The sequence below is a fragment of the Ictalurus furcatus genome, chromosome 6, assembly GCF_023375685.1.
Source record: "Ictalurus furcatus strain D&B chromosome 6, Billie_1.0, whole genome shotgun sequence".
NCBI classification, from domain to species: Eukaryota; Metazoa; Chordata; class Actinopteri; order Siluriformes; family Ictaluridae; genus Ictalurus; species Ictalurus furcatus.
The window spans coordinates 26,403,067-26,429,862 of NC_071260.1; the positions used below are offsets into that span (position 1 = coordinate 26,403,067).

The window sequence follows — 26,796 nt, forward strand, 5'->3', positions numbered from 1 at the left end:
TTTGGCTTAGTTTTCACCTCACAGCTCAATTTAACAGTTTATATTTGAAAATAAATAAATAAATAGATAGATAAAATCCTTCCCACAACCCAGTTACATGTCCAGTCCAAATCCCTTTTCCAGTAGAATTTGATTTTAGAGTTTGATTGCTGGGTTCTCACCTGCACAAATGTGAAAACACAGCAGGGTTCAAATCAAATGGGCTAACTGTATATGTGAAAGCACCCCAAGAGAAATTTATTTCAGACCAGTATAGATATTGATAGGTAGGATGCCTTTTCAATTTTAAAACAAGAAGCTTGCAAAATGTTGTTGTGGAGCACAGAGCAAAAGGACTTGTGTGTTAGAGAATTCATATGTACCAGATTTAGTATGCCTGTCTTTTCGTGAATGACTCAACATTACTGCAAAACATTTCATTTCCCTTTGCATTCAGCTTTCAAATCCTTCCAACATCCCTTCACTCCGAAGTTCAATGAGTGTACTGCTCAGTGTGCCTCCTGTATTCTAATGTAATGTAACCCAAATTCTGAAAATGTCTAAAAACCTGTTACATGTTTGGCTAATGTGAGAGAAACTCTAAATTTTTAATCAATACAGTGCATAAGGTCATACAGGTGGTTTTATAAGGCCTTACAGATGTGGCAGTTATGTCATTATTGAGGCTTGTATTCTGATCTAACAGTGTTGGAACATATAGATTTCAGATATTTGGCCAATTCATAAAACAAAAGAGTTAGAATGCTTAAAAATTTGATTTGAATTCCCTAGTGTTTCTAGTCTTGTCTTTTTGTGAATGTAGTAAAAATAGATGCAGTTCTGAGAAGGTCTGTGTGTGTGTGTGTGTGTGTGTGTGTGTGTGTGTTAATATAATCATTTTGTGACAGCATTATGGTGTACTCTGAGGTCTTTTCATGAATAGAAGAGTGCTAAGAAAATCATTTTAAAGGAGATGGCACATTGAAGCCAGATGTTCAGAAAAAAATAGTTAATGTTCAGCCCAGTGTTCTGTGTACTGGTGACGCTTCTAATACTGACATTCTTTCAGAGGGATCTTTACTTATCAGATCTGATATCAAATAAGAAATTAAAGAGAAAGGAACTTCAGACAGCTGGCAAACAGAGAGTGAACACGCTTTGTAAAACTTCCATTAACATTCATTGAAAGCAGGTGTGATATTCAATACATCCTGCCACTGAGTCTGACCCAGAGTTGGACTTGTTTACAGGGGCTCAGGGTTGGAGCGAGGCTGCATTTCGGAAACTGTTGGCTGGGGAAATGGTGCATTTTGTTCTCTGTGGTCTCAGATACCAGATCAGTCCAGTCCAAGGCTGTGTGGTGGCTATGCTTTGGATATCAACATATCTAGTTTCAGTTCTATTTGTAAAGAATTGGAAACCTAGAGGAGAGTAAAACTAGGAACAGAATAGGCAGAATAGGATCTTTCTTCCACTAGTATCTCTTCTAGCATCTCAGATAGGCTCTCAAGAAAAAAGGACTTTTCTAGTAGGAGCTAACAGAGAAAACAAACCTTAGTTATTTGTTCTATTCAGAGAAGTTAAGTTAAATCACAGACAGGAGTTTAGTGATTCACTCCTGCGTTCAAACTGCGCAGCAGTGATGTTTCCCTGTATGCAAATATCTGATTTAACACAAATTCAAACAAATCAGGTGACCACGTAACCAGCCTGCTTTGTTTCTTGACTTTTGCTTTGTAAGTACATCCCAATCAGGAATCCCTGGAACTCGCAAGCAAAGCCATTGTGGTCCAAGCAAGAAACTACTGAAAGATCACATTTAGTATACTAAATACATGCACACTGTCCTTTGTGCTAATAATCTTAGAGCTGTTCAGTTATGTTCCAGCAATTGAGACTTTCAAAGAAGCCATTTTGGACTTCCTCTTTGGTCCAGCATTGAGATGAATAAAACATGAGGCAAGCACCTGAGTCAGCAAAATACATGAATAGATAAAACATTTAAAGCACATGCCACAGCTGAGATAAGATGGGGTGAAGGATTACTTTTGGGTCACCCAGGCACCAAAATTAATTTATGTTGCTTTTTTTCTTGTCGTCCAGTTGTACATTTGTCTCTGATTTTATCTCCTGCTTCCACAGCCAGCCATCAGCTACCTCTAATTTTATCTACACTTTAAATGCCTGTTTTCTGTGATTACAGTAGACTTTATACTGATCATGTTCATGGCTAGAAATCCTCTTATAATTATTTTCTATTCTCACAGATTCTGTTATGGAAATGAGGATATATTTCATGTATTATAAGCAAAAATGTGTATTCTACACTTGTAAAATAAATGGTATGCATCTGAATGTGGTTTTCTCAAATTGGTGGTTTAATTTACTGCATTAATCAAATCAGTTGTAATGAGAATGGATGTAATTAAATGAACTACAAGACTCAAGAAAGAAAGAAACTAGATAAAAATCTGTTTGAAAGTGTGCCAAGTGGACACCAGAATCTTGTGAATCTTCTCAGATCATCTTGTTTTCTCTCCTTAGCCATTGGCACCTATTTGATCTTCTTCTGACACAGATCCATTGTCTTACAGTATGGGAAGATTGGCAATTTTATCTCTCCGAAGCCTCTCCGTCATCGTGAGCTGGCACAAAAAGGATCTATAATGAAATTTTCACGATGAGTCATCGGTGTCTTGTGTAGAAAATGTCATATCCAGTGAGGCTCAGTCTTCAGTGCCGGAAATATTGGCGTGATCCGGGGTGGCTCTTGAGTATTAAATATAAAGCACTGTGAGAAAATATGTATGAATAATAAAAACAATAGTGATTCAGGTCTTATAATATATAATGATATACAATAATATCAGCCAACAGCTTTACTACTAAAGGGTAACTAGAAGAATTAGTCTTTAAAAGCTTACTCATTTAGCTGACACATTTATGCAGTGCAAGCTGGAGCCAGCAGTGGCAGTTTGATGGTGTTGGGATTTGAACTCACAACCTTTTGATCAGTAGCCCAAAGCCTCAACCACTAAACCACCACTTTTGTAGCAGAGGTGAAACATTTACTGTGGCTACTGCTGTATTGATTGACTTATTACGCGCACACATTAATACATCTACACCATCCAGCACTAATAACACAATTAAATGTTTAACATAGCTGTCCATCCTGGAGGCTGCATGCTTTTGGTCGTTTGTGTCACTGCAGCGCCTTCGCCCGACATTTCAGTAGTTTTGCACAAATGTCAGACTCACAGTCTCGACCCAGGGTTCAGCTGGAATTGCGTTGCCATGACAATGCTACTGTGGCACTGCTAACCAGCTGCAGCTGCAGTACAGCTACAGATTAAGAGTCATACTGTATCTGATCAAATCCATGTTTAGTTTTGTTTGAGCTCTTTATCCCCTCACAAATACACATTCCTACAAGTGGATAGTGTGTCAATTTGTGTAGCTGTTAGAATCAGATATCAGCTTCTTTTTTATCAGCCATGTACACTCACATGTACAAGGAATTTGTTTTAATTACTGTAGATTCGAAATTCGATTTTATAACAGGTCAGGATAAAGTATATATGAATTGCAAACGTGAACAAAAAATACACTATGTAGATCTCAAAAATATACACAATGTATACATGCAGTCTGATATACACACAATGTATACATACAGTTTGGTCTCAGCCTCAGATGCTGATCTGTTTTATACATATTTCTGGCCACGCTTCAGGATCTTAAAGGTTGTAATCTGATTGGCTCTCTGCATTTCTCTATGTTGGTTTACAGTGGAAAATAACATCATAACAGCTTTTTGGAGCAAGATATACATCGCTCACTGAACTGAAAAGAATTTTCACTGTCAGAAAGTATCCTTCAGAGTTATTAAAACATTTATTTGAATTTTTTTCATGCAGTTAGAAGAGGTCTGTGGTTGGTCATCTTCCATGTCAGTCAGGTTGCCTCTTATTGTGAATGCAGGTGGTTCTTCGCCATCTTTATACATGACATGTAGCAGAAGATGTAAGACATGTCCGAGTCCAAGTCAAGTCTCAAGTCTTTGTTCTATTTTTAGCAATAGTTCTTTTACTTTACCATCCACTGTGAGAGCTTTGGAGGGCTAAAAGATGTAGTGCTCAAAAATAATGGTCACTTGGAACTCAATTTTTAAGTCATTTTTTAATAGAAATTGAGTTTTAAGCAATCTTACAGCATGACTAGCTTGATTACTCTCCTTTCAAAGTGCCCTTCGGAGTAGGGTGTCCAGATGCAAACGGACCAAATGTGGGACATGTAGTGAGTTTGTGTGGGACAATGTGGGACATATTTCCTAAACCCAAAGGCCTACCATTTTGATGTCTATCTAAATGAATAAGAAACATTTACACTAAGTCCATTTATATTTATTTATATGTTTGTCTTTTGTATCAAGTAATGCAATAAAGAGAAACATCACTGCATAAAAAAAATAAATGGAACAAAAAGGATTTCTATGGCTTGACATCACATGTGCCCAGTTTGAATGAAAGCTGACAGCCCTTTTATGACAAATCAATACTTTCTTCACAGTCATTGGATGAATGTCAGATTTGGCCACTGCCCCCTAGGGACGATTGCTTCGTCAGCAATGCACCTGATGTTTTCCATCTATTTCAGTTTATAACTTACTGAAATATTATAATAGAAACATGAGAAAAAAATAACTAAAATCTTAATCTAAACCTTTCCCAGATTCGGGTAGGGAAGGAGGAAGCTGGAGGCAGGCTTGAAACAAATCAAAAGGTGCGGTATTCTTTATCTTTCACTTTCGCTTTTCAGTGGTTTTATTTTATAGACACACGGTTCTGTGCTGGTTGGCTCTCTCTATGTCTTTCGAGGTGCCCATGTCTCCTGTTTTTATTCTCACCTCAGCTCACTGCAACACAGAACATTCATTAGTATAATTCCACACAGGTGTGCAATCCTTACCACTCACCTTCTCCAACTCCACCCTCCATTCACAAACCGGCACTCGAGCACACCTCCTATTCCACACTTAGTCTGTTCAAACTTTTTAATTCCAATCAAAATGTGGGACATCTGAAGTTGTGGGATGCAGGACATACTGAATGAATAGAAAAATGTGATGTTTGATGCTGTCATGTGGGGTAGTAAAGAGAGAATTTAATCAGGAATGCCAAACCAAAATGACTTGTGTTTTTCATGAGTCTCTGTCTTCAAGTCCAAGTCAAGTCTCTAGTCAGTTGTTCACGAGTCCAAGTCAAGTTTTGTGACTTAAGTGTGACTCGAGTCCAAGTCGCAGATTCATCTCTGCTGTCTGATGCAAAAAGAAGTCTCCAAGAACCCCAAAATTAATCACAGGATCTCCTAGTAAGTCTTGCAGCTGTTGGTATCAAAGTACATGCTTCTACAGTCAGAAAGAGTTGTACAAATTTGACCTGCATGGGAGGCATGCCAGGAAAAAGCCTTTGCAAGACTACAGTTTGCCAGTGGGCAAAGACCAGACCTTTTGTAATCATGTGCTTGGGACACGTGAATCAAAGATAGAGTTGTTTGGCCACAGTAAGAGCAGATATGTTTGGCGTGTCAGACATGCTATTCAGGAGAAGCACCTCATACCAACTGTGAATCATGGTGGTTTGGGTTTGGCTAAGAGTCCGCTGTCATTATACAGTAGGAAAGTGCTCTCTAGAGGCAAAATAAAAACAAAATTTGTTGTGTTATTTGAAGTGTTTTTCGATTCATTTTGTCTCTATTTTTATTTGTTATTTGGAGAGTTGCTTTTTGGTTCAGTTTATATGTATATCTTCTATTTAATTTTATATTTATTAATAGTATTAATAGTTAGTATATATTAATATGAATATATTTATTTCTTTAAGAAAATACAGTACTTTTTCATGGTACAGTCAGTACTGTATTTTTGTAAAAAAGTGCAATATTTTACTTTGAGTGTTATGTTTTCATTCAGTATCAATTTGAAAAATTATTGGTTGATTAATTGGTTATTGGCAGGTATCTGTCAAGCTCTACAATTTAGGGCTAAGATAAATTTTTCTCACTATTGCACTAAGCAAGCATGGACTAAGCAAGTTTGTGACACAAGGCCTGCCTTAATTCTAGTGGATTTACATCTGAATAGCTTTCTTCAGAATCAAAGTTTGCTGCTGCTTTGACTGTGAAAAGGCACATAGTACCTGCCTCTATTGAGTGGGTGATATGATACCCACTGCAGTGGCCTTGAGTGATACCTGCACTCTGTGAGCTCTCTTATACACTCACAATGGATCCTATAATGCTTATACTTGTCACAATTTCCGGGTTTGCAAGCGACATTGACTTTGTTTACGCTCTACACGTGCATCTGTTATGATTTCTGTCCTGTCTCTGCCCCTGTATTGTCATTGGTTGTTTCCCTTATGCATCATTGTTCTCAGCTGTTTTGTGTTTCACACCTGATTACGTTTGTGATTGAAACCACTCGTGTGTCTGTGCAGCGAAATAATATGCTCAGTTGCAATAGTCTTTGTCGTGTACCTTTATTCCTCGTGGTATGTTTCATGGTTTTGATCTGGTGCTCATGCCTGAGACGTACGACACAGCCAACCAAGCGTTTGTTTCATGGTTCATTTGTTATAGTTTTGATCTTGTTCTCGCCCTCATTCTCGATTCCTGTTTTGCCTTGTTTATGCACGTTTGCCAATCGCCTGACCTATTGCCGGTTTTTTGACCACACTATTGTCTCATGTTTTGGTTTTGTCTGCCTGCCTCTCTTTAATAAAACTCTTATCTGTATTTGCATCTGTCCTAACTTCCATTACGTTACGTGACAATAGTTACGTGACAATACTGCACATCCATCCATCCATCCATCTTCTACCACTTACTCCTTCTTCAAGGTCGCGGGGGAACCTGGAGCCTATCCCAGGGAGCATCGGGCACAAGGCGGGGTACACCCCGGACAGGGTGCCAGTCCATCGCAGGGCACACTCACATACACACTCACACACCCATTCATACACTACGGACACTTTAGACACGCCAATCAGCCAGACCTATCCTATGTCTTTGGATTGGGGGAGGAAACCGGAGTACCCGCAGGAAACCCCCGCAGCACGGGGAGAACATGCAAACTCCACACACACGGCCCTGGCGGGAATCGAACCCCGGACCCTGGGAGGCGAACGTGCTAACCACTAAGCCACCGTGCTGCCCAATACTGCACATATATATACAAAAAAGGATACAAAAAAATGGAAACTGGAATCCATTACAGTTATGTCAAAAACAAAGTAATCAGATTACAGGTACATTTAATAAAAAATGGGAATACTATCAGGATTACAATTTTTTTCATTTAAAACCAAAGAAATTAACTTTTGCAGTGCTCCGGACTGCAGTGCTTCAATTTGCGAATTATATTTTTGCTGAGATCTCAACTGGTGACAGTATAAATTTATATGTTATGGTTTAAAAATTTGTATGTAATGTATTTTTAATTGCGTGTTCTTTGAGGAGTAGCCTGCCACATAATTTGTTGTGTTGACGTAATAAAATGAGACGCATAAAAATTTCAGTGGGGGAAAAAAAGCAGTTTCACAATTCAATTCAGAGTGCCAAAAGGCGCATGGGAAAGGGAGGATCAGATTTCCGCGTCAGAAAGACAGACTTTTTCAAACAATCCTCATCTCTGTCAAGCACCAATGCTGATGGCACAAAGCAGGCTCCAGTTGTGCCAGCATGAGAGAGATAGAAAACAAACCATTTCAAGAAAGAGACTGTGAGAAAACAGGGCGATAGTCAAAAGTATAAAAAAGCTCATGACTATGTAATCACAGAGTGCTCCACAAGAAACACACATCACTTGAACAGTTTGATCCTGATCCATGTGTCAAATGCTGGCCTTCTGCAAAACAGAGGAGGCCAAACTACACACTGACATGAGTAGAACAATTCTTTGTGACTGTATATAGTTTTCAAGTTGGAAAAGATATTCAGTTCCCACGTTAAGTGAACTTGGATGAAAATGCTGATGCTGTAAAAGGAGGCCAGTGGTACACACACATATGACAGGATGACTGAAAGTAAGTGTTTTAAAAACTTAAACGTAAGTTCAGTCTTATGTGGCACTTAAAAAATCATTTGATGCCTGTGTTTTTTTTTTTTATTTATAGGAGCTAATGGCTCCTTAATAGATTTATGTTGTCTGGAATCCCTGCTATTGACATAACACAATATAGACAGCTGCATGATTATAGTTCTGGTACTCTCTTGCTAGTTGTGACTCACATGAGCAACAAATTTATTTATTTTATTAAAACAAATCCAAACACTGAACATGTTTTTAAGCTGTAGAATAAGCTCTAAATAAAAGTATTTTAGATCATATTGCTTTTCTATTGACATATGTGACCTTGAAGTAATCCAAAAATAATTAGATTACATTACTTTCATATTGTGATACCTGGATTACATTACTGATTACATTTTATGATGTTATTGGTAACTGTAACGGAATACATTTTTAATGTAACCCTCCCAACCCTGACTGTATATATATATATATATATATATATATATATATATATATATATATATATATATATATATATATATAAAACTTCAGCGTTGTGTATGACACAAAGACTATAAATTGAACCGCAGAGTCTCTTTCATCTGTCCGCTGTCAGAGGGCAGCAGCATTGTAGAGGTAGGCTAGAACTGCTGTACACCTGTGCCCCTATAACTCTATCTCCAGCTTACCCTGTGTGCTAATGAAGAGCAAGCAAACACATCTGTTAGCCAGCGTTGATTTTCCAGCCCACATCGCCTCAGTTTGCCTCAGTGCCACAATGAATAGAGCTGCAATCCATAACCTTTACAGCCATCGCTTGCTCCCAATCGTAGCCGGGCCATTAACATTCGCACAATGAGACAGTGCTCTGACTCAAAGAGAAGAAAAAAAAAATACTGCTTGAGTCCCCGTCCTCTTTCGGGTCCAATACAATAAAGAGATAGTGGGAAGTGGCATTTAAAAAGCAATCTGCTAAAAGGCTGTCCATTGTTTTATGTTTGTTTGTTCTTTTGTTATTACATGGTGGTAATTTAGGTGAGACAATTACAGTGAAAACAAGACAACTGACCAAAGGAGCTATGTTTCTTTCTCTGGCTGAATCTCAAATGAAGTTAAATATATAGTGCATTTTGCAAGTCCTAGCACACCACTAAATTATAACCTTTGCGGGGAGTTTATGTATTGAATATAATGGAGCATATGTATAAATCCATATGGGATGAGGCTTAGCTTTGAAGAGCTTAAAAATTCCTCCATGAGGATGAGCTGATGGATGATAGATGGAGCATATGTAAATATAAAGCCATTTGGGATACAGCCTGTATGTCCAAACAGTATTATATTACTGTGGGTAAATAAAGAAAAGTAAATATGAAACATTAAACTTCATGAATTATGATTTTGCCTGATTGTTTTGTTGTTTTTTTTAGTTAAAGACAATCACAAAATTTCCATTTTTTGGTTTATTCTTCTGCTAACCATTGCTCTGTCTGGGGCATTACATTTACAGCAATTAGCAGATACCCTTACAGAAGTGTTAAAACAGTATAGACTAATTTATATTCAAATGTATTCAAATGCTAAACCTGTAAGTGATTAAAATTCAGTATAAAACATAACTCGATCCTGAGCTTGGGTTACTGTGTATTACAGGATAAAGAAGTTACTGAATGTGAACAAATGTTTATAACTTGAGTTTTCTTTGAGTATTTAAGATTTTTTTAAAGGGATGCTTTCCCACTCTTTCTTAAGTTGTTATTTTGATGACAGTTCTTACATATCCATATATACATTTGAACAATATTGCTGTTGGTGATGCACCGCTGGTAGGCGATAAGAATTCATAGTACAAATATCTTGTAGCTATATGCGCCTCTGACTACCTCCAAAAGTTGTTTGAGTGATCACATCACAATGAGATGCATTTGACCCTGTTCATACTTGTACTTAATGCGGTTTGCTCGTAGTCAGATCTCATCAGATATCTAAATCGGGTATAAGAGACTGAAACAACCCAAAAAAGGAAACTTTAGGATAAGAAAAATGCAAGCACAGATAAAAGAGACTATAAGGACTAGTAGTGTAGCACACTTCATTTATGATGAAGGACTAGCTGTACAGTACCTCATTTCTTTCAGTTAGAAGAGTGACTGAGATAATTCTTGCAATTTGCTTTAAAAGGTCTTAAGTACATCTCATGTATTAGCCCTGAAATGGATTTACAAGACAAGTAGGTCAGTAAGTAAGTAATGCTTTATTTATACAGCACAAACAATATTTACAAAGAGCTTTACAGAAGACATATAGAATTCTCTCACAAGGGTGAGAGAATTCAGAAGATGGTACAATAATTTGTTATATATTGTGCAGAAACATATTGGGCAGAAAGGGGAAAGGCATGTTGTTTTATCACAGGGTGTGATGTGTTATTTGATTTCACAGGTTAACTTTTATTTTGTTGAAGGAAAGTATTTGAATGTAGATGAAAGCAAGCGAGGAGCACCAAGAGCTAAATGAAATGTTGTCCTGATTAATTCAAGCAAAGCTTAGGGACACAGATGACAAAGACTACTTTGTTTGCTTTAATTAGTGGCTTCCCATTCTGCTATCATTCTTGCTGTTTGGCGTGTTTGGCCCAAATGCTCTGATTAATTGCCACCAGGCACTTTAAGAGGACATCCCAGTCTCTGCATACACTCTGAGGCCCTTTATGAAGGAGGAGATTTTTGATGGATCCTCGTTAAATCTCAGTTTTTCTGGAGACATATGGATGTGTCACTTGGGGTGCATTTTCCTTTCCTTTCCATAGACTCTGTTGTTTTACCAATTAGCACTTGTATGACATGACAGTGGTGCTTATGAGCATAGTAGTTGTTGTAGACACCCTGAGCTTTGTGGTCTGCCTCCCATGGGGTTGGTGACATTTACTCTGACTGATCTGACAGCCTTGTAGCCTGCCGTCCTGAGCCTCATTCACTCCTTATTAGTCCTTTCTATTCACTCAGTCCTTCATCTTAAATTCAGAAGCCTACAGCAGTGTATCTCTAGCAGAGAGTATTTGAGGTAGAAACTTTTCACACTTGGAAATTACACTACTAATCAAAATTTTGGACTTACCTGCTTCTTCATATCCATTATTTCTACTATTTTAGTATAATGGGAAATGTTAAATGGTCTGCACCTATATAGCGCTTTTTTAAGCTTAGCGGTTCTACAAAGCGCTTTACACTGTGTCTCATTCACCCATTCTCTCTCTCTCACATACACACACACACACCAATGGTAGGAGAGCTGCCATGCAAGGCGCTAGCTTGCCATTGATAATAATACAGATATTAATAATTTGAAATAAAAATATAGATTTATGCAGTTAAGATCTTATACAGTATGACAAGTAATAATCTCAAAAGAATACTGTAATATTTCAAGCACTTTCAATATATTTTTTAACACAAGTATTGCTGGTACCATGGTTTCACGACATTTACAGTGATGCTGGGAAGTTTTTGAACCATTTAGAATCTATGTTTCTGCATAAAATATGACCTAAAACATCATCAGATTTTCACACAAGTCCTAAAAGTAGATAAAGACAGCCCAGTTAAACAAATGAGGCAAAAATACTATACTTGGTCATTTATTTATTGAGGGAAATGATCCAATATTTCATATCTATAAGTGGCAAAAGTATGTGAAGCTCTAGGAGTAGCAGTTCATTTGAAGGTGAAATTAGAGTTAGGTGTTTTCAATCAATGGGATGACAATGTGGAAGTGTATCATGGTATGAACAAAAGAGATTTCTGAGGACCTCAGAAAAAGAGTTGTTGATGCTCATCAGGCTGGAAAAGTTTACAAACTATCTCTAAAGAGTTTGGACTCCACCAATTCACAGTCAGACAGATTGTGTACAAACGGAGGAAATTTAAGACCATTGTTACTCTCCCCAGAAGTGGTTGACCAACAAAGATCACTCCAAGAGCAAGACATGCAATAGTCTCCAAGGTCACAAAGGAACCCAGTGTAACGTATAAGCAGCTAAAGGCCGTTCTCACATTTGTTAATGTTAATGTTCATGAGACCACATCAGAAGAACACTGAACAACAATTGTGTGCATGGCAGGGTTGCAAGGAGAAAGCCACGGCTCTCCAAAAAGAACACTGCTGCCCTACTGCAGCAGAAGATCATGTGGACAAGCCAGAAGGCTATTGGGACAATATTTTGTGGATTTTTTGGGTTAAATGAGAAGCGTTATCTTTGTAGAAAGGAAAAAAACTGTATTCCAGCATGGCAGTATCATGGTTTGGGCCTGTTTTGCTGAATCTGGGCCAGGATGAATGCCATCATTGATGGAACAATGAATTTTGAATTATACCAGTGAATTCTAAAGGAAAATGTCAGGGCATCTATCTATGAACTGAATCTCAAGAGAAAATGGGTCATGCAGCAAGACAACGACCCTAGACGTTCTACCAAATAATGGTTAAAGAAGAATAAAGTTAATGTTTTGGAATGGCCAATTCATAATCCTGACCTTAATCCATTAGAAATGTTGTGGAAGGATGTGAAGCAAGCAGTTCATGTGAGGAACCCCACCAACATCCCAGAATTGAAGCTGTTCTGTACTGAGGAATGGGCTAAAAGTCCTCCAAGCTGATGTGAAGAACTGCTCAACAGTTACAGGAAATGTTTAGTTGCATTTATTGCTGCACAAGGGCGTCACACCAGATACTGTAAGCAAAGATTCACATACTCACAGATATGTAATAGGACAGATCGCACGGTGGCTTAGCACGTTCGCCTCACACCTCCAGGGTCCGGGGTTCAATTCCTGCCGGGGCCATGTGTTTGCGGAGTTTGCATGTTCTCCCCGTGCTGTGGGGGTTTCCTCCCCCAGGCCAAAGACATGCATGGTAGGCTGATTGGCATGTCTAAAGTGTCCGTAGTATATGAATGAGTGTGTATGTGATTGTGCCCTGCAATGGACTGGCACCCTGTCCAGGGTGTACCCCGCCCTGTGCCTGATGTACTCCAGGTTCCCCCGTGACCATGAAGGCGGAGTAAGTGGTAGAAGATGGATGGATGGAGTCTTTTGAGCACCACTGTAACAATAAATAAGTATAGTCATGCTCAGGTTGGGACAACAACATGTTGCAAAACACTCTTTGAAAATATGACGTCAGGATATATTGAGTGCAAAATGCTTCTTTCATGCAAGTATGAGTATGCTCTGCTGTTGCAGGAAACTGTTAGCTCGTGTATACAGAAGAACACAGTTAGCTAGACTGCATGAGCATCAGGTTTTAAAAAAAAATGTGGTGGCTTTATGCACCTCAGAAAAGGCATGTGTTAGCCTTCACCCTCCCACCCCATATTTGTTCCAAGTTTGGAGCCAAAAAAAAGAGAGAGAGAATGATTTTCATAATGTAGTTCATAGACTCTCCGAACTAGCACAAACATGCTTGAAATTAATACAATATTGCACCAAAATTGTCTTTGAAGTTACTTTGTATTGATGGGAATCACAGGGCCATTGACAATCACAGAGCTACATCACTTGGCATAAAAACCCATAACCTGGTGGTTCACTTTTCCAATCTCATATACATTGTAGGGTCCAGTGGTACTTGAAAATCTGTTCAATATCTTAACTAATCAGTATTTACAATTCTGCACTATTTTTAGGTCACAATGTAAATTTAAACCAATTTGTGATATTGACCATGTTAACTCATTTGTGCAAAAGGTCAGATTTTCCTTGAGTCTTATCCCTTCCTGTGGAGTGTGTGATCAGATGACAATCTGATGGATTTAATTTAACAATGACCAGTAGGTTTTACCCAAACCTGTGGAGTCTATGCCAGCTTCAGTGCACACTACAATTAAAGCCAAAGGGGGACATACCAAATACTAAGAAATTCTGAAATTCATGTAAAAATTTACTAGATTCGTTTCACTGAAGTTATTGCTGAAAATATCATTTGTATTGAAAAACAATAAAAAAAATTTCACTAGCATTTTCCCTAGTGGTCTCAGACTTTCGGACTCCACTGTACATCAATCAGACACTGACTATGTGATTGTGTTTCTGTTCTCCTGTTCAGGTTCTGGCCGAGGAGGAGAAGGGCTCCACAGAAGGGCTGAAGGATGAAGACTGGGACAGGGCTTTGTCTGTGGAGCGTTTTGGGGACATCATTACAGAGTCTGGCATGAATGGTGCAGACAAAATGGGTCGCAGCTACAATGAAAAGGACTTTGAATGTAAGTATATCTATTTTTGGACAACTACAGAAAATTCTCCTGCTGTCTTTCAGAGTACAAAATGCAGTGAGGAAATTTGTGCCATACTACATTCCTAGTTACAGTGCGTCCGGAAAGTATTCACAGCGCTTCACTTTTTCCACATTTTGTTATGTTACAGCCTTATTCCAAAATGGATTAAATTCATTATTTTCCTCAAAATTCTACAAACAATACCCCATAATGACAATGTGAAAGAAGTTTGTTTGAAATCTTTGCAAATTTATTAAAAATAAAAAACAAAAAAAGCACATGTACATAAATATTCACAGCCTTTGCTTAATACTTTGTTGACGCACCTTTGGCACCAATTACAGCCTCAAGTCTTTTTGAGTATGATGCTACAAGCTTGGCACACCTATTTTTGGGCAGTTTCTCCTATTCTTCCTTGCAGGACCTCTCAAGCTCCATCAGGTTGGATGGGGAGTGTCAGTGCACAGCCATTTTCAGATCTCTCCAGAGCTGTTCAATCGGGTTCAAGTCTGGGCTCTGGCTGGGCCACTCAAAGACATTCACAGAGTTGTCCTGTAGCCACTCCTTTGTTATCTTGGCTGTGTGCTTAGGGTCGTTGCCCTGTTGGAAGATGAACCTTCGCCCCAGTCTGAGGTCCAGAGTGCTCTGGAGCAGGTTTTCATCAAGGATGTCTCTGTTCATTGCTGCATTCATCTTTCCCTCTATCCTGACTAGTCTCGCAGTTCCTGTCGCTGAAAAACATCCCCACAGCATGATGCTGCCATCAACATGCTTCACTGTAGGGATGGTATTGGCCAGGTGATGAGTGGTGCCTGGTTTCCTCGAGACATGACGCTTGCCATTCAGGCCAAAGAGTTCAATCTTTGTTTCATGAGACCAGAGAATTTTGTTTCTCATGGTCTGAGAGTCCTTTCAGTCCTTTTGGCAAACTCCAGGCGGGTTGTGGCTTCTGTCTGGCCACTCTACCATACAGGCCTGATTGGTGGAGTGCTGCAGAGATGGTTGTTCTTCTGGAAGGTTCTCCTCTCTCCACAGAGACACGCTGGAGCTCTGTCAGAGTAAGCATCGGGTATTTTGGTCACCTCACTGACTAAGGCTCTTCTCCCCCGACCGCTCAGTTTGGCCGGGTGGCCAGCTCTAGGAAGAGTCCTGGTGGTTCCAAACTTCTTCCATTTATGGCTGATGGAGGCCAGTGTGCTCATTGGGACCTTCAGTGCTGCAGAAATGTTTCTGTACCCTTCCCCAGCTCTGTGCCTCGATACAATCCTGTCTCAGAGGTCTACAGACAACTCATTGGACGTCATGGCTTGGTTTGTGCTCTGACATGCATTGTTAACTGTGGGACCTTATATAGACAGGTGTGTGCCTTTCCAAATCATGTCTAATCAACTGAATTTACCACAGGTGGACTCCAATCAAGTTGTAGAAACATCTCAAGGATGATCAGTGGAAACAGGATGCACCTGAGCTCAATTTTGAGTGTCATGGTTGTGAATACTTATGTACATGTGCTTTTTTTGTTTTTTATTTTTAATAAATTTGCAAAGATTTCAAACAAACCTCTTTCACATTGTCATTATGGGGTATTGTTCGTAAAATTTTTAGGAAAATAATGAATTTAATCCATTTTGGAATAATGTTGTAACATAACAAAACGTGGAAAAAGTGAAGCTCTGTGAATACTTTCTGGATGCACTGTAAATAATATCAGGACTTGCTTGAATAATTGCAAATGCTTTTCTTTTGTTTTTAATACAAATGATCATGTTTTTCATAATCATCCAACAAAGTGAGTGATTTCTATAGGGCTATGCAGCAGGTTTCCATGAATTAGCTTTAGTTTAAAAGCTCTAGCCTTGAGGAGAACACCTGTCTGATCTTCAGTGGATTGGCTTCTCTTTCTTTCTGTCTCTCTTTGTTTCTCTATCCATGTTTCTCTCTTCAACTCAACTTTTTGCTACTACTTAATTCAGTTTCCCTCTAGAAACCTCTTAAATCAAGTTTTTTCTTCTTGTATACATTGCAGGGAATGTATGATTTTGGTACCAGGTAATGATTCACTGAGGAAAAAGAATAAGAAGAATTCACAGAGGCAACATGAAAGGGGTCTTCTCTTGTCTTGTGATCATTTACTAATTATACATGCCGAGAGACATATTTCTTATAATGACAAATTCAAAATGCAATTCACCTAAGGCTGTATTGTAGCACACTGCTATTTTTTTAATGATAATGTCGTTGCATCCCAGCATTTGATGTCTGAGAAAAAATTTTCTGACAGCTGAAACATTTAGTTTAATGTCTCAACAAAGACAAAAATGTGAAAAGGATAGAACGGTTGCCCGGAGGGCCATATGGGTTGTTACTAGGACAGCAGAAGATTTGTTCTGTGTTATGCTGATATGCTGCAAGTCATACATGGTATGCATGATAAACATCCATCCATCCATTTTCTGTACCGCTTTTCCTGCACAAGGTCATGGGGAGCCTGCAGCCTAACCCAGCGAACTCAGGGCACAAGGCGGGGGACATTCTGAACGGGGTGCCAACCCATCACACAATCGCACACACACACACACTCACACTCACACACCCATTCACACACTACGGACAATTTAGAGATGCCATCAGGATACAATGCATTAAACCCCTAAGCATGGGGAGAACATGCAAACTCCACACACACAGGGCAGAGGCAGGATTCGTGCCCCCAACCTCGGAGGTGCGAGGCAAACGTGCTAACCACTTTGCCTCTGTGCCCCACGCATGATAAACTTTTAACTTCTATAGTCTTAAAAAAAGGTAAACCCTCTGTTGTCATGATCTACATAAAAACAATGAATTGCCCCCTAGGAATAAACTGAAGGAGTTTTCATTACTTGCTAGATTTTTTGGCATGTGCTAGGGACCTTTGCATTCAAGATTGTTTTCTGGACGGCTAGGTCAGAGTCCTCAGTCTGTGCTTTGTTCCAAGGGGTCAAACCCACAGGCATCAGTGACCTGGCTGGGGGTGTGAAGTCTTTCCATTCATTTGGCCTAGCCGACTTGCTCAGGAAGGAGACCAGCAGGATGAAAGTACCAGTGGAAACCAAGGCCCTGCCAGCCATCTTTGGGCCACAAGTAGGAGTCTGCTGAATTTTGTGCAATGTGAATGGAATCAGCAGTATATTTGGAAAGGTGTACAGTAGATGATGAGGCTTTTCATGGGTCGGTGAATGCTGTTGCAGCAGGCTATCCAGGTACACTCAGGAGAACAACAATCAACAATGTGCTGACTTGGCGTCTGTGAAAAGGTCCACCTGCACTTTGGCAAACTTTTTCCAGATCTGGGACACCACTTCTGGGTGCAGTCACTGCCACTGCAGGACTGAATAATGGTCCCACTGCGCTATTGTATAGTCCATAACCATAAATGGGTCCACCTGGATCTGCTTTGCAAAGCAAAGAGAGACGTTCGACCTTATGCTGCGTTGATGATTGATGTTTCTGACTGTCACAATGTTGTCTGAATGGACTAGCATGTGACAAAGTCTCAGAACTGGTAAGAGAGACAGAAAGCCATCAGTTCTTGCTGGTTGATGTGTTCTCATGCCAGGGGGCCACATGCGATTTTTCTGATAATCAGAGAAGACAGGACCACCTGCATAAATATTGAAAACATCTGTGGCCTTATACAGAGAGTCTGAATGGTAGAACTTTGAATTGGAGTACCTGTCCTTGGAAAGCAAAACTAAAAAAACATCCACATTCTGGATTGCTTGGCCAGCTTACACTATTTATCAGTAATTGTGGACCATGGTACAGTTGCTTTGCACTCTGGAAGTACCTGTAAGATCTGGTACTAGGAGTGCATATTACAATATTGTAGTTCTGATTTAAACTCCATAATACACCCCGAAGTGTTAAAATAACAATTTTAACTAAACAAAAGAGAAATAAACAGAGACAGTCTATTTGCAGTAACGCTTTGTAGTTCCTGAGAGAATTTCAAGCAATTAAATCTGTCAAATACTGTATATGTTTGTATTGTTCTGTGTATGCATCTGTTCTACCAGACCACCGCCACACGTTCCACCACACGCACCACCCACTGTCCACCCACCTACCCCCACAGCGCTTCAGGAAGAGGGTGCTCAGCATGGAGCGTCGGCGTAAGAAGAAACGCAGGAAAAAGAAGACATCTATGCCACCCTCTGACGTCACACCCACCATTCATGAGGTAGATGAGGAGGAGGCAGAATCCGAGTCAGAAGTGCAGGGCCAGGACACCACGCCCACTGAGCCCCCTGAACAACAGTTGCAGGTAATTAGCTGTGACATGCCTTTATGTCTATGATTCAGTATTAGTGCTTTATAGGATAAATATTTCAAAGTCAGCCTGGTTTCATTATTATGGAATTAGTAACAGTTTTGGAGATGGTTTATGCATTCACACCCTAGCTAAGGTCAAAGAGAGCTCTTGTCTGGCTCCCTAGTGGCATGCCAATCTAATTAATTGAGAGATCATGTGTTTAAATCCAAGGATACCCCAGTCATCATTGGCTGGGAATCTGAGAGGACATAAGTTGCCCTTCTTTCTGAGTTGAAAGGATGGTTCGGTGTTACGCCAGGCAATTGTCTGTTAGCTTATGCATATTAAATAGGACTCTTATCACTCTCCTCCCAGTATGCACAGCCCTACAAGGTTACAAGAACAGCATTGCAAAAATATTCAGTAGCTTCACTCGTCACACCTTCAATGTTACTGGTTGCAAATGCTGATTTTACAAAAGTAATTTCCAGTAGCTGTCAGTTATAAGAACTGTGAAAAATCTCAGATCTCATCTCTTCAACATTGTTAACCAACCAGTTATATAGCAAACAGAACAGCAAAGAAGTGATATATGATTCTGATTTGTGTGTGTGTGTGTGTGTGTGTGTGTGTGTGTGTGTGTGTGTGTAGGCATATAATCGTAACTGCCAGCTTGGTGGCTGCTGTGGAGCCTGAGCTCCTCCAATATTTCAGATTAAATGAAATATTGACCTATTAATATGACCTATTAGTCATCATAACCATGCTATGCTCAGGCATGAAGTCAGATATTTTATGAGAACCATTAGTTATGGCTTTGTTAAATAGGATTGGTTCTGCTTTGTTAAAAAGAAAGCTGTTACAAGACCTCCAATGAATTGTATGTGTGAGTGTGTATATATGGGGTTATACATATACTGGGTTTGTATATATACTGAAGGAATATCTGCTGGCTTTGTGTGTGTGTGTGTGTGTGTGCGTGTGCGTGTGTGCGTGTGCATGTGTGCGCAAGAGTGTATGAATTTACACATATACTAAAGACATGCAAAATTTAGGTGTGTATGAGATCTGATGACTGTGTGTTTAGTGGAGGTGTGCAGGAAAGCGCTGACACAACAATGTGTTACACATACTGTATACAGATACAAATCTGCTGACTGCACATTGAAGAACTTGCACTATTTCTTGGTGTGTGTGTGTGTGTGTGTACAAAAGAGCAAAGAGAGTTTAATGCATGTTGTCCTCTCTCAGTTTAGTTTGGAATGTGAGGGGGTGATGATGCCACCTCTTCCTCTCCCCACATTCCACGTGGAGAATGAGAGTCTCCCAAGCCCAGAGCTGCCCATCACCAGAAAAGTACATGAGGAGGAAGTACATGACAAACAGGAAGAAGAAGAAGAGGATGAGGATGAAGAAGCATTACATAGGTAAGTAGCTGAACAAGTCATCACTAGGTTTTTTTCCAAAACATTTTGTAACACTCGCACATTTTGTAGAATATCAATGTAACACTGGCAGGTCTTTCATGCATTGTGTAATACCCTGCTAATATACCCATAATCCAACTTTAATATATAAGGTATCACAGGCTAAACAACCCCTGAGACACAATAGGAAACAATATCTACAATATCTATCTATCTTTTGCAGAAACCGCAAATCTCCACAAACAGTACATTGTCAATGATACATTTGAATGGTGAAGATTTTATATTAGCCTTGGAAGTTTCAGTCTTGTATATTTCTTAATACGTCCTTATACACTCCAGAAGTTTAGGATTCATCTCAGAAAAAAGGCTCCCAAGTTATACTGGTCTCATGCTTCTTGTTTTACTTTTATTTTTATGTCTTTGTAAAGCATCCTTTCTCTTAGGAATGGCACTATGGTTGTAAAATGAAACTTTATGACTAATTGTGATTATACCAGAGCACTGTTGAATTCTTGAATCTGATTGGTCAGAAAGGGTAGATTAATTTTCTATAACAGCATGGCCTCTGTCAGGCTGCAAGACAAATCAGAAGTGTATATTAATGTGATTGTTCTAATACGTTATCATTTATATAGCAATGGCTAATTTATAGGGACTTGTATGGTGAACACTTCACATAAATTGATTTAAAATGTGTGTAATTGTTGATATGGTGAAGTTATACAGTATAGTTTTCAGGACAGTGGGCTTTAAGCTTTCTTGGTAACATAAGCTGCACTTTAGATTAATTTAGATTGCAATTTTTGATTTGCCCAATTAATTAATATTAACATATTGGTGAGGTTAGATAAAGTTAGCTAGTTAGCTAATGTCAGATATTATTATATATTGTTATTTTAGCCCTTATTATGGAATCATGAAAGATCTATATGAATTAAAGTTATTATTACTATTTTATTAACATTAGTATCTGTTAATTTGTCTCACTGTATTGTTAAGAGACTGCATTTAACTATACAATCTTACAATAAGATGTTACATAAGATGCTTCTCCTCTCTATAATTTAGCAAATACAGCTCTCTTTAATTATGGTAAAAAACACAAAAGATCTAACTGGTCATCATGCAAATTTAAACATGATCTTTTTGTAGAAAAATGGCAACATTTAAATATGTTTACATAAATAAATGTGAAATTTAGTAATGTTCCAGAGATGTACTATCCATGTGATGTGTATCTCCATGGCATGCACAATATAAATAATTTGTAAATTGATAAATAATGCACTAGAAGAAAGCAGAGATCGAGTCCCTCCATTACTGCGTATGAGCTCCCTATAATGGCATTTGGACAAGCATTCACAAATCTGGAAATTGTAAACTGGTCCACAGAAAATTAGCATGTTAAATAAAGAGCATGATGGTGTACTACTGGAGTTGAACAAAAGAAGAAATGGCTTTGCTGGGACAAGGGATGCCCTGACAAATTTATACCTGAGCTCCCTCTGCTGGCTGACTGAGATTCTGTACAAAAACTGAAGTGTGTGCTGAACAGCCAGAGAGAAACGTGAACTTGTGTTAACTTGATTTTGAAGCACATATGTGAACAGTAGCAGATAGTGTAGTTTACAGTACTTTACTTTTTGTGGGTGTTATGGCCTGAAGGCCTTTTTCAGCTCATTTGACAAGGCAGTATGCATCAGAAATGTTGTAAGAATGGTATGTGCCTTGTGCCCTTGTGTTCTGAATAAGCTGTGTCTTTGCTCTACAGGTTTAGTCCATCTTTAGAGTTGGCCAGTGTCCCAACACTGGCCTGGTTCTGCCGGAAACCTGTCCACCGGCTGAGCGGAGCCCAGCGCACCAACTACGACCTGAGAGAACGCATTTGCATCGGCAGCATGACTGCCATGGAGACAGCCGTTTATCAGAAAGTGCCCACGGACGAAGCAGAGGCTCAAATGCTTGCCACTGTTGACCTGGATGACATGAAAAGTAAGAGTGGCAATATGGGGCTTGCAGCTTACAATATTTGTACTGCATTAACGGCTGGTTGTTTTTAAAATAGGGGAAGCATAGGTGTATATACCTATTGGAGTATGTACCTATATATCTGTGTGTGTTCTTTTTATCTGTTTCATCTGTTGGTCTGGCCTCCTGTATAATTCTTAGTCTGTCCTCATAAGTAAGACCCAGTCAGCATGATTCATAGTGTCTGCTACAGGTCACACTAATTAGTAGTGCCTGCACTAAACTCCTAACTAGCTAGCTAAATTTCACGAAAGAAGGTAGTGACAACTAGCTAGCTAGACTTATAATTAAACAAAAAAATCCATTTAATGTACACCATTTACCAATTACACAGATAATATAACAAAGTTATAGTAGTTCTGTAATACTGTTATGTATTAGGTTACTGACCACTACTGCAGCTCTGAGCTCTCTGTCTGACTAGGTGTCAATGCACTATATGGCCAAAAGTATGTGGATACCTGAACACAGGCCTGGGAAGTGAAATTTATATCACAATATAATATGATATAATATAATATAATATACATCTTCCATACAGCGGGGAACCTGGAGCCTATCCCAAGAGGTATGGGGCACAAGGCGGGGTACACCCTGGACAGGGTGCCAATCCATCGCAGGGCACAATCACATAGACATTCACACACTCATTCATACACTACGGACACTTTGGACATGCCGATAAGCCTACCATGTATGTCTTGACTGGGGGAGGAAACCAGAGTACCCGGAGGAAACCCCCACAGCATGGGGAGAACGTGCAAACTCTGTACACACAGGAATCGAACCCCTAACCCTGGTGGTGTAAGGCGAACGTGCTAACTACTAAGGCACGTGCGCCATATCTCTCTCTTTTCCTTTTCGGCTTTTCCCTAGTTCAGGGGTTGCCACAGCGAATCAATTTTCTCCATATGTCTCTGTCGTGGGTGTCTTCCAGTGATGCTTATTTGGGCCATGTACGGTTTTCCCCGTTTCCGTTTTCCTGGGATTTTCATTCCGAGCATTCTTCATGTGACATGCTCTACCCCTCTTCTATTTACGTGCCCAAACCATCTCAGTCGCTCTTCTCTTGCTTTGTCCATGAAGCGTGTGACTTGGGCCGTTTTCCTGATTTGCTCATTTTGGATTTTGTCTAGCCTAGTGTGGCCTAACGAAAATCTTAGCATTCGCATCTCTGCTACTTCCAGAGCAGCAGTAAGTCTTTTTGTGGTAGCCACTGTTTCCAGACCATACAGCATCGCTGGTCGTACCACTTTGTTGTAGATGGTTCCATTCATTTTAGCCGGCACTGTGCGCCATATAATATAATATAATAGGCTTAAATTAAATAAATAATAAAACTTAATGAGGCTTTATTTTAGCATTTCTGTCAGTGAAACAACTCAGTACAGCCTTGTTGTCGTGTTGTTGCAATGAGGAACAGCCTGAGGGCGCTGTGGGATACAGTATTGTGATTGACCTGCAAGGGGAAGGAGAAGAAGTGGATAATAAAGAGATGGAGTTAAACGCGGTCACATGTTTCTCTGATGAATACTTTCTTTCTTTTACAAGTGTAATATACCACAAGCCTATAAAACTTTGAAAGAAATACCAGTAGGACAGTAACCTAAATAATATGTTAAAAATCTAAATATTAAATAAAATTTTTAAAAAATGCGACCGGGTGACATGCCTGGAGCTCCTGAAATTTGTGGGCTAGTGTTTGCCCGTTTAACACTTATTTTTCCCCCCACAAAGCCGACATATGGCTTCATCCAAATTGGTATTGGTTCACCTCTCTTGTTAGGCACGAATCCAAAATGTTCCCAGATCATTCTTGTTTTCCCAACAAGATCCATCACATTGGCAGAACCCGAAGTGAAATCGCAGGCTGGATTTTGCCACGCTCAAACAAACCCACGCCAAACTAACAGACAGCACCATATAAGGCATTTGATTATGATTATATAATTTGTGTATTAACAAATCTCCTACTATATAGTAGGCTATAAATACAAATTAATATTGCAACGTGTTATTTTTATTACACTTGTATAAAAAATGTTGTACTTTGTACTTGTCTTAGTGCCCACTCAGGCAGAAACATTAATGTGGCATGTGATGTGACACTACCGCAGGTGGCACTCCACCACTGCACTGGCAAATTACCACCGTGGTGGTGCGGTTGTCATGGCCATCATCACAGCCCTATTGACAATAGCAGCAAATGACAGCTGTCCTGAGTCGAAACAATGCCCATGGCCATATAAGGTCATTTTTAATGTCATGTTATCTTTTTGCTTCGTATTGCATGGACATTCAAATGTGTAAATGATGGCAGAAGGTACACTCATGGCATCTTATATTTTATTTTACTCCATATACATTCAAAAGAATGTAGGAAAAAATACATTTACATGATGCTAAGAGTGTGTCTTTTTCAATGTATTAAAGTCTGCATTCATAGTAACACTGTTTTGAACGCTATTAAGATCCCACATCAGGGACAGTGATCTTTTATTTATTTAATCATTTATATTAGTAAAACAAATCCAACCATTGCACATGTTTAAGCTTAAAATAAGCTCAAAACAGTATTTTAGATCATATTGCTTTTTTCTTGACTTTATTTACATATGTGGCCTTGAAGTAATCCAAAAATAATCATATTACATTACTTTCATATTGTGATACTTGGATTACATTACTGTTTACATTTTTTATGAAGTAATTTGTAACTGTAACGGAATACATATTTAAAGTAACCCTCCCAACCCTGCCTGACCATCACAACTATATCTGGCTCTTCCCCGAACTGTTGCCACAAGGTTGGAAGCACAGAATTATGTCTTTAGCACTTCAGTTTACCTTCACTTGAACTAAGAGGTCCAAACATGTTCAGGCATAACAATGCCCCTGTGCACAAAGCAAGGTCTATAAAGACATGATTTGCCAAGGTTGGAGTTAAATAACGTGATTGGCCCGCACAGAGCCCTGACCTCAACCCCACTGAACACCTTTGCAATGAACTGGAATGCCAACTGCGCCCCAGGCCTCCTCGCCTGAAAAAGTGCCCGACCTCACTAATGCTCTTGTGGATGAACAATCAACCCCACAGCAACCCTAGTGTCAGTGTAGAGTGAAGGTTATTTTAACAGCAAAGGGGCCATTTAGTGTATCTGTAAGTTTGAGCTGTCAAGTATGTTCATTACCATTTTGGTCATTGTCAGTTGGTTACGAGGTTCTGCCCCTTTGAGGTACCTATCATGATATGAAAAAACCATTCCACCTGTCCACTTCCATTCACCCCCAGAGTCCAAGTGGGATGCAAAATGATGTACAAAAAGCCTGTTGTTCGGTTGTTAATCTGTGCTCCCATTAAAACACAGTGTAATAGACGCTGCCATAGGGTCCCATAGAAGTTGTGTTTCTATCAAGGGCTTCAAGATTTTAACACAGGCAGCGCTGTCCACTGAAAACAGTTTGTATTAACTGAATGAACAGCATGACATTGCAATGAGATATTTGATCATTTGATTCACTAAAATATTTAATTTAACCAAATGTGATGAATATTATAGACACATTTCTACATTTAATATTTAAATATTTCATTAACACATTCTAATGAAATTGTAGGGCTTCCCATGTAGTCTTAGTAATCACCTGTGCTGTGATACACTTCTAGAAATAGGGTTGCTCAAAGGTTCTTTGGATGGATAGCAGTTGTTATGTTTCATATTTGTCTCAATATTTGAACCATCCCATCTTCATTTTAGGCTGAATCCCAAATGGCCTCCTGTTCACTATGTGCATCTTTGATATAAGATATGTTGTCATAATAATGATACAATGTAGTGTTCTATATGTCTTACAGAACTCCATTTAATGTTCACTCACAAAAATATGTGGTTCTTTATATTTGTGTTATATTTCTAAATCATCTAATAAAATTTGCACACATTCTCCCAATTTAACTGAGATTAAAATATTAGATTGCTTGCCACAATTAGTGCAGACCAAACCTTCTGTGTCTGCGTGCCCAGGAGTTCACCCTATAACAGGGGTATTCTTTTTAAATTTGTAAATGTCCAGTTATATAATTTTTTTTTTGCTTACATTGGTCTGGATAAGCAACTAACGTGACTGAATGGAGACAACAGTTAAGTTTATATTACTCTTCCACAGTTGTTCATGTACTTGGTCCACTGAAATACTTTTTCTGGGTCTAGACCACAGTCTGCAGTTGACAACCTCTGTCCTATAAATTAGACAAGTGACTGCGCCATGCATGTTTTCACAGAAAATAAGCTATATGTCTGTTTTTTTTTAAATTATTTTTTTATTTTGACTTTGAATATGCTACTACAAATTTGTTGTAGTATTTAACTCATCAATTGGTGGTTACAAAATCCAAGAACCTGCAAGAGACCTTCTACTTATCCTACAGTGGAACAGTTATGCCATGGGACATGGACACAGCTACTCAAACAGGGATTTAGTGTTTGGTGGAAGTGTGCTATTTGAGACTTGCACTGGCTGCAGTTTGGATGGGTCATTTTGTGAACGCCTGTTGTGTGCATGTCCATAATCATAAATGTGTTTTTGTAGAGAGCAGGACCAGGGTCAATGTAGCACTAAACCAACAGTGGTCTGGCATTAGACCAGTTTTACTCAAACTCCATTAAATATTGTAGTAAACAAGTCCTGACATATAGAAATATAGTTGGGATCACTGGGA

General features: G+C 39.1%; 1 protein-coding gene across 1 annotated transcript in view; it reads left to right on the forward strand.

Moving 5' to 3' along the window:
- slc4a3 (solute carrier family 4 member 3) overlaps positions 1–26,796 on the forward strand; it is a 78,611-nt gene that overhangs the window by 20,164 nt on the left and 31,651 nt on the right. The window contains exons 4-7 of the mRNA XM_053627371.1: positions 14,159–14,315; positions 18,383–18,630; positions 19,870–20,045; positions 21,820–22,040. Of these exons, the coding sequence (XP_053483346.1) occupies positions 14,159–14,315; positions 18,383–18,630; positions 19,870–20,045; positions 21,820–22,040 (802 nt within the window). The remainder of the gene's footprint in view (positions 1–14,158; positions 14,316–18,382; positions 18,631–19,869; positions 20,046–21,819; positions 22,041–26,796) is intronic.